Source organism: Pholcus phalangioides, unplaced genomic scaffold (genome assembly GCF_987345545.1).
Source record: "Pholcus phalangioides strain wild (caught in Gottingen) unplaced genomic scaffold, Ppha-v1.0 ptg000024l_1, whole genome shotgun sequence".
In the NCBI taxonomy this organism is placed as follows: Eukaryota; Metazoa; Arthropoda; class Arachnida; order Araneae; family Pholcidae; genus Pholcus; species Pholcus phalangioides.
The window spans coordinates 18,011,962-18,024,871 of record NW_028301616.1 but is presented as its reverse complement, the minus strand read 5'-3'; the positions used below and the strand labels follow the sequence as shown (position 1 = coordinate 18,024,871).

General features: G+C 36.3%; 1 protein-coding gene across 1 annotated transcript in view; it reads left to right on the top strand.

Moving 5' to 3' along the window:
• The window catches only part of Gapvd1 (GTPase activating protein and VPS9 domains 1), a 56,312-nt gene that overhangs the window by 11,202 nt on the left and 32,200 nt on the right, over positions 1 to 12,910 (top strand). Inside the window, exons 3-9 of the mRNA XM_089251258.1 lie at positions 1,229 to 2,242; positions 4,519 to 4,650; positions 6,742 to 6,949; positions 7,603 to 7,781; positions 9,244 to 9,388; positions 10,501 to 10,618; positions 11,636 to 11,802. Coding sequence (XP_089107384.1) covers positions 1,229 to 2,242; positions 4,519 to 4,650; positions 6,742 to 6,949; positions 7,603 to 7,781; positions 9,244 to 9,388; positions 10,501 to 10,618; positions 11,636 to 11,802 — 1,963 coding nt within the window. The remainder of the gene's footprint in view (positions 1 to 1,228; positions 2,243 to 4,518; positions 4,651 to 6,741; positions 6,950 to 7,602; positions 7,782 to 9,243; positions 9,389 to 10,500; positions 10,619 to 11,635; positions 11,803 to 12,910) is intronic.

Sequence of the window (12,910 nt, the reverse complement as noted above, 5' to 3'; positions counted from 1 at the left end):
TTATTTTAATCAGAAAATCAAAAGTCTTCAGATGTTGAAAACATTTCTGGAAGCTGGATATCTCACACGCATCACACATTTGCTGATCGTGCTCAGTTTCTTCAGATGAGCTAAAACTATTAAACACAGGAATTGGGAGTTGCTCAGAGTGTGGAATTGGTCGAATAGTGGATTCAATATCAGCGTAGGAGATCTGGTGCCGATTTTTCTTGCGGACACCCTGTATGTTGACAGTTAGCAGTTATGTGATCTGTAGATCCCCACCAAACCATGGGAATTCCAAAAGGAACATTTTTTTCGTTTTCCCCTTGACCTGTCAGGAAGCATTTCCTCGCAATTATGACACAATATGAGGGGTCCATTTCTTGTCTTGGTCCCCAAGTTCCCCTAATTTCAAAATATAATATATGTATATTATAAGCATAACTATTTAAATTTATAAGCTTTATAAGCACACTTCGCAGACAATGAAATATTATGCCTTTGACTAACAAGTGTGCAGCAACCACATACATAACTGAATGCATTAGGACTATTTGCATAACATAATTTGCACATAACATCTACTTGAAGAAGCCATGAATCAGATCTGAAATGAACTCCACGAAATGCATTTGTCTACTCAGTTTAGAACTAACACCAAAAATAACACTAAAGAGAAAGAAAAACATGACATTTCCTTATTGCATCTGTAACTGAAGTATATTGTGGTCATCTTCCTGACGCCCACTCCCTACATGCTAGAAAAGAGCTGCCGTCTAGTGGCCACTGGAGTAAATTTATATAAACTGATGCTACAGACTGATAAATTGGCACACAATGAATCTATAGTAGTACAACTAAACTGCAACAACTAAGCTAGTGTAAGTCATTAGTCGATAGCCAGGGGAACCTTTGGCCATGTATCAAAATAACTTAGATCAGTTGAAAAATCTCATGCAACAAAAAATGAGAAAAAAAATGTCCCCTCAGTGTAATTCTCGAACATTGAGACATAGTGTTTCAAAAAGTAATTTTGATTTTAAACATCCGTGAAACGATATTTTAGAATCAGTCTTTTTTATTTCAGATTATTCTGTATAAGCATTGAAAGCTGGTAGATCCCCTGGACCCTTAGAATAACTAATGTAATTTGTTACAAAATTATTATTTTCAAACATCCATTGTATTTTGATCTTATGTTATGGAACCCGTATGTATTTGAGTATGGATATTAAATTTTTTGCAGGTGCTGAAGACTACCGAAAAACTGTATCATTTGTCATGGATTGCACGTCAACAGAGAGTTAATTTTGATAACTTGGTGTTATCACGTAGGGACGATAATGCTACCACTTTCCCACAAAAAGCAGCTTTGCTAGAAAACGTAAATTTCATTGATTCCTACAAACAGCTGGGAGTGAATGATTCTATTTATGCAGATTTTTTGCAACATCTACGAGAGAATCCAAAACTGTTAGCTATGTGCCTGAATGCTGGTGAAAATATCAATATCTCAACAATGCATGATGTTGTACATATCATTATGTCGTCCCTTTATGGCAATTGCATATTACCCGAAGATGAAATATATGTTTTGACTCTTTTGAAGGAGTTGATGTCTCTTCAGCTGGCATTTAGTGATAATCCCAGGAGGTTGTTGCGTCATGGTTCATGTGCTTTTAGCCAAGTTTATAAAATATTTAACGAATGTTTGTTTAGCGCCAAAATATTTTTGACAGCTGCTCTATATGAACCAATCATGCATGTCCTTATGGAAGATGACTTGTTCCTGGATATAGATCCGAGCAAAGCTGCTGTTCGGTTCCATCCCCAAGAGAGGCTACGACATTTTGGTAAGGAAGGAACCCAAGAATACATCAACAATCTTGCGAGACATAGGAACTGGACAATTAATAAGCTCTACAATCTTGCCATCCGATTCATAGAAGGTATACGCAACAACCTATGTTGTTTCCCACAATCCTTGTCATGGCTGGCAAGACAGATGTATATGGTAGTGATGCAAGCCAAGAGAGTGGAAGTTCGAGAAGTGGGAGCCATGTGTGCCGATTTGGTTTTTGCTTTCTTTATATGTCCTGCGATTGTAAATCCTGTACCTTATGGCATTACTGACATACACATAAGTGATATCGCTCGTTTCAATCTAATGCAAGTGGCTCAACTTTTACAAGTCTTGGCCATGTCAAAGTGGGAAGAAATTGATCCAAAGTTGATGGACCTGTATGGAAAATTCGAAAAGGTATGTTAAGTAGGTTAAAATGATAAAATTGATACTAATTTTTCTTAACTCCTTAACTGTGCAGGTATGAGATACAATTCAAAATTAACGGCTGATCAGTAATAAAATGAAAACAATTGAAAAAATGGCATTTGTAAATGGTTTTAAAAATTTCTGTATTTACTTTATTTTTGCACATATAATCACAATATTTAGAAGACACCAACGAATAAGGCAATTCGTTGGTGTCTTCTAAATATTCTTGGGCAAAGTGGATCAACTCTTCTATATAATCACAATGTCGTTCCAAATACTTTTGATATTGTGAAATAAGCTTCTTTAAACTTTCTACATAAAATTCTGTGGAGCATAAAGGTATACAGCAAATACCATTAGCCCTCAGTGATTTTCCATTGGTATTCAGCACTTTTGGCCTTTAGCTGTGCTATGCCCTAGAGTAGTGTTTCCCAGGCAATGGAAAGGTCCGGGGGGGAGCAGTAGAAGAAGCTACAGGTATAACATAGGATAGTATGGGTTGGCTAGTGGGGGCGATGAGAAAAAACAATTCAGAAGAAAGGGGTGATGAAAGAGAAACAAAAAGTTTGGAAAACTATGCTTTAGAGGTAAAAATGAGGGATCTTGGATGCAAAGAAGTCTGTGGGTCCATCTTTCTCATTTTCAAGGACTTTTCCTCAGTAAGAGGGTTCTAGGAAATGAAAGAGGTGGTAATCTGTTGGTGCAAGAAGGTTCGAGGGAGGTGCTGCATAATCCTCCCTACTTTTCAGACCTTGCACAAGAGGCAGCTCTTTGGCTGTGTGGTCCATACAGCTGCATGAAGGAGAGGGAAGTTGCTTTTTATGAGGATATCAAGTCAAATCTGAGTTGAAAGGGGAAAAACCTCAAAAAATGTGGTCGGAGGCACCAAAAATAGGTTCCATACGGGTGGAGGCTTTTTTCTTGAGTGACCCCAAAAATAGGTCTTGTATGAGTAGATTTTTCTCTTGAGCTACCCCACTGACCTTACACTAGCAGAAAATCACCTCTTTCACATTCTGTGAGAAATCTTGTGTGGATGAGACAAACTAGCATCTTTGCGGTTATGTCTCATAATGTCTGTCTCTGTAAAGCAAAAAACGGTCAAATGTCTATAAAACCAAAGTTTTTCGGTTACCATGTACTTTTATTTCATGTCAATTACAATTTAAAGTTTGTTTTGATCAGAAAATGAACCAACAAACTTCAGATATTAATATAAATTTGTTAATTCGTTAGTGTTCTTAGTTAATCTGAAATTTTATATTTAAACATTGAATAGGAACGGGTCATATGGTATTTGAAGTAAATCAAATGTTCCTGTGTTTTTTTTGTTTTTTTTGGATTTGGGAAAAAAATTAATAAGGATTTGACCATAAAAAATGTATATGATGGTTCATAAATTCTTGTTTCAACTGATAAAAATTAGGATCCAAGTTTTTCAGTATTGTAGTATACAGATTAGATGGTGCTCAATAGGTTAATCCTGGGGCTCCAAGCTGGAGGGGGGTGTAGGTTAGTTTGGTGTCCTGGGTGCCGAAAGAGGTTGTTCTCCTGGAATGCCAGAGTATCTAGTTAGCACCCTGGATTCTTGTTTATGTGTCGATTACATATGTCGTGTTACATATGTGTCGATTTTTGTTGATCAAAAGAATTTGTTTTGTCCATATTTATGATTTTACTATTAGTCATTCAAATTTAATGCCTAAAGCCCTGTTTTCCCTAGAAGCAGGTTTTTTGCACCATAGGACCATTTCTCATCAATAGAAATGTGTTACTTTATCATGCTACACGTTTGTGTTTTCCTAGCATGGCACATCAGCTGTTCGGTCGTTTTCGTATCTTCATTCAAGCATTTGATTTCTGTGAGACCACAAGAAAAATGCAGAGAAGATTGTTGAAATATGCAGCCTATGATGTCTTTGACTTCTCCAGAACCAGTTGTCCTATTGATAAGTGAATGCCATATCATGTGTGAAGCAGAAAATCTGCTTGCTCCTAGGAACACGTGGCTTAACTGATAAACACGGCTCGTCCAGGTGTGTTCCATATGGCCTACAATAGGTGTTTGTAAAAACAAAAGAGTATTGACTCGCACAACGTGGCAAGTGCACTAGTTTGTAGCTCCCAAGTTGTAGTCATCTCACATATGTGAGCTGCAGATTGAAAATGTTGCACTTTATACCTATTTTGTTGCTAAAAAAATTGTTTGCACGTTTTAACAAAAAATACATTCTTGAATTTTGTGATACATTCTTTCATAGGACTGCATGTCATCTCTGCTTGACTTACTCTTGGAAGGTAGTTCATATGACACTGAATCTGCCCTGGTCAACCAATTTCAAGAGATGAATCGATCAGCTGTTTTGATTACAGAATCAGAACTTATGTCACTAGTAAGTTATTTTGATTCTCTTGGTGACGTATACTTTTTACTTAATTTTGAAACTCAAATCTGTTCTGGGCAACATATTGAGTAAAATCATATTTTAGTATTTGCTAATATGACTGGTTTTTATCTAATGCGTGTTTTTATATAAGAGGGTCGTAAATGCATTTTACATTTTTTTGAAGAAAAAATTAAATTTTAAAATAAAAATAATTTTAAATTATATTATAGAGCTAATGACTTGAGCTTAATATTTCATAAACATTATCTGTGCTTTTATTTTATAATAATATTTTATTCTTTTGGTTTCATGACTGAAAGATAATGTTTTTGTCCACTCTGTTGCAAAATCAAATATTGCTATAAAAAAATTCTAATTTTTTTTTCCTTTAAAATAATTAAATCAACATCCTTTGCACACGTGTTGAAAAAAAAAATTTAGTTTTATAATTTTTAGATTCAGTTTTTTCAGTCATTTCTGTGTTTTTTTACAATTATTTCTAAACAGTGTGCAGAAAAGTTTATTTCTTTCACATATTCAACTACTTCAAATCGGAAATTTTTTTATATGTAGAGATGCTGCATTTCTACCGATAGCCAGTTTTCTGTATATCTTGTATGTACGAATTCATCAGAAACTCCATAGAGGAATGTTTACAATGTGCATGTGTATGTTCAAGTAGTAGTAGCCAATGTATCTCTATTTTTCATACATTCCTCATGATATGGGTTATTATAAACTGAAGAGCCAAAAAAACTGGTACAGGCATGCGTATGCAAATAAGGAGATATGGTATGCAAATAAGGAGATATGGAACCAATCAGAGTACAGCGGTGCGGTCGGCAACGCCTATATAACACAACAAGTGTCTGGCATAGTTGTTAGATCGGTTACTGCTGCTACAATGGCAGGTTATCGAGATTTAAGTGAGTTTGAACGCACGAGAGATGGGACATAGCATCTCCGAGGTAGCGATGAAATTTGGATTTTCACGTACGACCATTTCACGAGTGTACCGTGAATATCAGGAATCCGGTAAAAGATTAAATCTACGACATCGCTGCGGCCGGAAAAAGATCATGCAAGAATGGGACCAACGACGACTGACGAGATTCATTAAACGTGACAGACGTGCAACCCTTCCGCAAATTGCTGCAGATTTCAATGCTGGGCCATCAACAAGTGTCAGCGTGCGAACCATTCAACGGAACATCATCCATATGGGCTTTCGGAGCTGAAGGCCCACTCGTGTACCCTTGATGACTGCATGACACAAAGCTTTACACCTCGCCCGGGCCCGACAACACCGACATTGGACTGTTGAGGACTGGAAACGCGTTGCCTGGTCAGTCTGACGAGTCTCGGTTCCAATTGCTTCGAGCTGATGCACGTGTATGGGTATGGAGACAACCTCATGAATCCATGGACCCTACATATCAACAGGGAACTGTTCAAGCTGGTGGAGGCTCTGTGATGGTATGAGGCGTGTGCAGTTGGCATGATATGGGACCCCTGATACGTCTAGATACGACTCTGACAGGTGACAGGTACGTAAGCATCCTGTCTGATCACCTGCACCCATTCATGTCCATTGTGCATTTCGACAGACTTGGACAATTTCAGCAGGACAATGCGACAACCCCATACGTCCAGAATTGCTAGAAAGTGGCCCCAGGAATACTCTTCTGACTTTAGACACTTCCGCTGGCCACCTAAATCCCCAGACTTGAACATTATTGAACATATCTGGGATGCCTTGCAACGTGCTGTTGAGAAGGGATCTCCCTCTTACTCCTACGGATTTATGGACAGCCCTGCAAGATTCATGGTGTCAATTACCTCCAGCACTACTTCAGACATTAGTCGAGCCCATGCCACATTGTGTTGCGGCACTTCTGCGGGCTCGCGGGGCCCTGCACGATATTAGGCAGGTGTACCAGTTTTTTTTACTCTTCAGTGTATATGGTCATAGGACTTTTGTTTTTTTTTCTACTTAAAAATTTGAATATATATGATTAATATGAGTTGAAAAAAAAATGTATTCTTTTATGTTGGAGCCGAGCATATGAACATTCGTTATGATTTATTTGTTGGTAGGTTTCATTTATAAGAACAGTAGAAAGTGAGAGCCAAGATATGGTTTTGAAGAAATTATTATCACCTTTGACCAGTCATCTTCCTCCAGTTAGCCTAAATATTCCATCTGCATTAAGGAATGGTGATGCATTTTCAAGCACCCCAGGTGTTAATTCAGCAGAGAACAATCATTCGGTTCTTACATCCAAGAAAAGTTTTCTTGGTAAAGGTGAGATACCCCCCCCCCCTCTTTTTTTTGAAACAGGCTATTTTCAATTTTGAAAAGAATTTTTTTTCTCTCAAATATATATGTTACGGCAAAAGTGATAAACCTGGTGAGAGATTATGCATAATCACTCAAGAAAGCCAACATTACAAGTCTAATAATAACTATTTTCATTGATTTTACTCTTATTTTCATTTAATTTTGGTGGTGAAATGTGTGTAGTGCTTGCATCACGTGCAGGCAAAACTTATAAACTGGTTAAATGAAGAGAACATCAGGCAATAAATTTTATCCATATTCATCAAATTTACCAACCACACTCTGTATTTATGCATAGTTCCAGGCGAAAGTGATAAATATAGCAAAATTTATCAAACTTTCCGATTGGTGATTATGCATAATAACTGATAATTATGAATAATCACTGATCCATCAATTTTGTCATACCATAAACAAAAATTATAATTTTACTGTTATTATTACAAGCTTTTATGGCCTCCATCATCCAAGTTATTATTTTATGATTGTTTAAAATTTTTTTCCAGTATTTGAAAGTGGAAGCCTTAAATTTTGAGAAAAAAAAATTGCTGCAATTATCATATTATTTAATGTACAATTTTCAATATTTCATGATATTGATTATTGTTTTGTCTCAGTGGGAAAGAGAGGCTCAAAGCACCACAGTAACTCAATGATTGAAAGCAGTACTGAAGATTCATACAGCCTGAATGAAGGAGATACATCACTACAACAAAAAGTGCAGTTGGAGGATGTACTGGTTGTTCCTATCCCAGGAATTGAATTCGAATGTCCTGGAATGCTCAATGAAGAAAAAGTAAATTAGCTGAATTTTTTTCATCAGTTATATTCAAAAATAATATTCAGTGCAGTTTTTTGCTGATTGTATTCTATCGAAAATACAAGGTGTTCCAAAACTCATGACTCGTACATTAGTACATTATAGAGCCACTATGGTGGTTGAGTGGTCATAATGATGGACTCGCATCACAAGGAACTGAGAAAAACTCCACAGTGGTGGTTGGCTGAAGTTGGCTTTCTGTGGTTCCCAATCTTGAGGCGTGAGTGTGAGTTGATCTCCCCAATGAAAAGTCTCACCATAGAGAGCAATAGGCCTACAATGGTATAATTATTCAATCATTACACTTCACTTCTGAAATATAGATGGCAGCACTGAAAAATCAGACACAACACTATATACACATACTCGAACTGTAGGTATATACGTTCCAGACTCTGTCCCAAAGCTGGGCTAAAAGAGATCTTGGCAATCGGATAAGTTCAGTGGCAGAATCCTGGCGTTCATTCATTTAGTGGGTGATAGCACAGAACTAGACAATCACATATCACCATGCAACCCATGCCCAGAACTGAAATGGTTGAGCTTTAGAGGGCAGTACATGCTGTGTCAGGAAATGATGAGAAACAAGACAGACAGAATGAAAGGACACAGATGAATTTAAGGAAAATGTTTTATTTAACTATTTCCAATTGTACAGAGACATCAGAGCATCTGCGGCTACCAATGGTGACACAGCCTTTACACCATTGATTTACTGAACACCAGTGAAAGCACCAGGCATGTATGGTGCCAATAGCTACAGAAATCTGGGCAACAAGGTATGCATTGGAATAGATGGGACATCTTTAGTAGATGAGGTTCTTCATACGACCCCAGAGGAGAAAGTTAAGTCATGAGAGATCGGGTTAGCTGACCAGTTGATTAACTGGTCTGCTCCCCCAATCTCTCATGAAAAATTCATCTTTCTGAATACATAGCATGCCCAGTATTCTGCATGCAATTCACAAAGGAGCCTCTTTCGTAAAGTTGTTGGTACAATCTCTGGAGGGCTCTTGCTTCTGGCAAGTGTTTTGTCTGTAAATGTTCTTGGTACAATCTTTTGGCTTCCCTTGCATTATCTGCATTTCTATATATATAATGCATGTTGGCCTTCTGATTCTTGTACACATCCATCTCATAGGTGATCCACAGTACAAATGAGGACGACTGCTCTGAATAGCATATACATTGTGTTTGGGAAGCGCTGTCTGACACTTTACCATTTGAGTTCCGTGCATGGATTTTATGGTGATTTGTGTTTGTCTGGTTGTGTTCTATCACCTCCTAAGATGATAAATGCCACGAGTTTCGGAACACCCTGTATAGCTCGCGGCAGGTATCACTGAAGCATCAGAGAGTGCAAGCATGAATGGGGGGAAATTCAGAAATTAAGCATTAATTGTGCATAAAAACAATAAACATTTTAATTTATTTACAGGTTCTAGCTGTGGAAAATCAGAGGCTGCGCCATGTTCGCAAGCCAGAATGTGTGCATGGAGATGAAGCTGATGGAATGGCCTGTGGTCCAGAAATAATTGAGAAAAGAACTAGGTTCTCTCTTTCACTGGATCAAGAATCAGTTGGTAAGAAAAAAATATGTAGCTCTTCTTTCTGTTCAAAATTACAGTGAATAAAGCATTGAATTCACTTGAAATATCTTATATATAGGGCTGTAACTAGGATTTACAAGCATGCACCTCATATACATTCCTCTAAGGAATTTCTAACGAATCAGTACATGTCAGAACGTGTTGTGTGAGTGGATGTATATGCATGGCTCTGACGTATTTCTGTTGCTAGAGTTGCACTTATTTCGTATTCTTGCTTGTGCTGCCATCTGTGTTTCATACTTTGAAGTAAAGATGGTAAATGCTTAAATTTTCATGTTATGTACGTATCATGTTGAAGGCCTGCCTGCTCTCTGCGGACAGACTTTTTCACCTCCCACCACTGTAAAATTCTATGATTTTAAAATTATGTTTTTGTTCCTAACTAAAATTTTCTTCCCCTCTTAAATTTTGCTACCCAGAGCAGTTTCCTTTCTCTAGTTCCTGCCCTGCTTATGTATGACTACACATACATACCACATGACATCTATTTTTTTTCCTTTGAGAAACAAGGCTTGCAGCTGTTTAAAATTACTATTGCTTGTTTGTTCAAATTAAAATAATATTAATGAGAGAGATAGATAGCTTTTTTCCTCAGCCCAAGATAGCAAGGAAACAGATATTTTCTGAATATTATGCTGAAGTGAACTCGGAAAGAAAAGTTCCTGGGGAGACAAGATGATTTTTCTTTCTGAGTTCAACTCAGCATAACCCCCAGAAAATATCTGTTTCCTTAATAACAATAATGCTAGATTGCCATTTGTATAGAAAATAAATGAATGAAAAAACACTGACATTTCAATAAAATTTGTTAGAGTTAACTAAAATTCAAGGATATATATTGGCCGTATGATTATGTGCAGTGTGTGAATCACAAGTACATGTGCGAGCAAAGATATTCTGTATTATAAAAGAATTTTTAAAAAATCTTTGGTAAAAAAGTTCTGTCCCATTTGAAAATGCATTATTGTTTAATATTATTTCTGACATTGAAATTCTAATCTGACTGAAGAAATTCTACTATCAACCATGTCTGAGTTAGTTAATAAGCTTTGGTCTCTAAAAATGCATTTTTAATTTTATTGAAGGTACGAGTGACAATTTGGAGGCCATTTCTGAAGCGGCTTCCAATCGTTCCATTGCATCATCTGTTGATTTGGAAAATGAAAATGATAATCTCTCTGACATGGTGTCTGCAAACGTCAGGTAAGAATCATGTAATGCATACAGTGAAACCTGTGTATAACGATATTGTAGGGACAGAAAAATATTGTTATAGACAGGTTATCATTGTAGACAGTTTGAGCATTTGTACTATGTCCTATTAAATCGGAATTCCGCCAGGACCAAAGGAAATATTGTTATAGGCAGGGTTTATCATTATACAGTATTGTTATACACAGGTTTCACCATATAACAAATATAAGGACGGTTTTTTGGGGGGTTTCTTTACATTCTATATCTTTGGTTTATTATACTTGCATCTTGAAGATAGGGCATCTATAACAAAATAGTGTTATGTGTTATTAATGTGAAACAGAATATGGAGTATAGGCAAATACAGTGTCGATTCCCATCTTAACGAATACTGTTATAGTGAAAATCTTGTTTTAACAAAATCTTTTCTAATCCCCCAGATAAGTTTACCCTAGATAAGTTTTAGGAACAATGTAAAATCTAGAATTCCTTTATAACAAAATTTTGTTATTACGAAATGATTTCCCTGGTCTCTTAGAGTTCGTTATAACGGGATTCAACTGTATATATGTGTACTCATTATCAAGAAGAATGTTTTATCACAGTTTTTTCCAGCAATGTTCTCATTCCCCCATCCATGTCAGTACAGTTAAACCCCCTCTAATCTGTTGAAACTAGAACTATGGGTCATTCATTTTGAAGAAAATCCCGATAAATGAAGAAAATTGATAGCTATGTAAAATTAGTTATGTATATGTTGCATATTTGGAATTCAGTGGGTATTTTTCATAAAGAAATATTGCATTACACAAAAATATTGGTTCCATAAAAAAAGGCTCAGCAAGTCAAGAAGTTTGAGAAACCAGTTGTAGGACATGCAAACTTGTTCCAGATGGAAAATTGGTGTGCTAAATGATCTAAAAAATGTGTGGCTAAACCACAGCAACCAAGTAGCTTTTTTACAATGAGCTATGTCTGTAATTATGTTGATATTTATTTCTTATCTATATACTTTTTTTTTTCAAGTGGTCGTGGAACTCCTAATGTGAGTGGTAGAGATACCCCATCTTCACAGCTTGAAGGAGATGACCAGGAAAACAGACCTTTAGAGTTTTCCACTGGAGGTAGGAGGCAGAACCCTGTTGATATTGAGGAGAAATTTGGCAAGTTCGAAATACAACCACTGATTGAAGGTAAAACATATATAAATTATACAGTTATTATACAGTTACATACATTATACAGTTTTATACTGAAATATCTAAAAAATTTATTGAAATCCAATACATATTAATGTGCAAGTTGCAATGCTTTATTGAGAATCTACAGATTTGGTTTTAGAAATTTGTTCAGGGGTATACAAGCAACTCCAATAAACAGACAAAATCTGTTGCGATCAGAGCTAAATCAAAGATTCAATCTATAAAAAATTTAATCTACTCACGGGCAATAAGGTGATTTTGGATGTTGCTTTTCATTTTGTTTATAATGTCATAGATTCAATATTTGGTTTGATGTAAATCAACAGTTCTTATGCATTAAAATTTATTATTATACAGGTTGATTCTAAATTCATAGGGCAAACTTTAAGAGGTGATATAAGACATCTAAACAAGCATTTTTGTTTACGGAATGTGTGGTCAAATTGTGAAGGTGGTAGAGGGTGTATATAGAAAGTGCACAGCAGCATCAAAAGCAAATATAACATTTTTCTGACAAATTTGCTACGATGTGTGCTATCAACTCTTCAAAGGTGCAGGGGGTTGTAATGTGGTGGGCCTCCTCACATGGTGCAACCTAGATAACGCTCATTGTTTGGTGCAGCATAACCTTGATGGTCTTTGAACCAATAAAAACCATACTCCAATCTGATAGGATGAATTTCAAATCACCCTGTGTAATTATTCAACAATATGAGTTAGTGAATCCACAGCCTTTGTGAAATTTTATAATGAAGCTACCAAGAAAAAAAAAAGGTGAAGGAAATGTGCAAAGCAGATACATTTGCTTATATTTTTCCTCTGATGAAGATGTAATAGAAAGAGTCATTGTAGCAGCTGAATGTGTCTGGGATGCACTAGGCATTTTTGAGAATGTCTAATAAATCATGTAGACAGAACTTTGAATGTGACCGAAACTGTCCATAGAACCATGGTTGAAAATGAAAGATCCACTTATTCATCCTTATATTGTATGTCATCTTTACAGACTAAAATATTTGTAGTGCTGTTGGAGGCTGTTTGCATACAAATGCGCCCATGTGATTTTTGTTAAAAGGCCATACCTTTCCATTTATCGAAT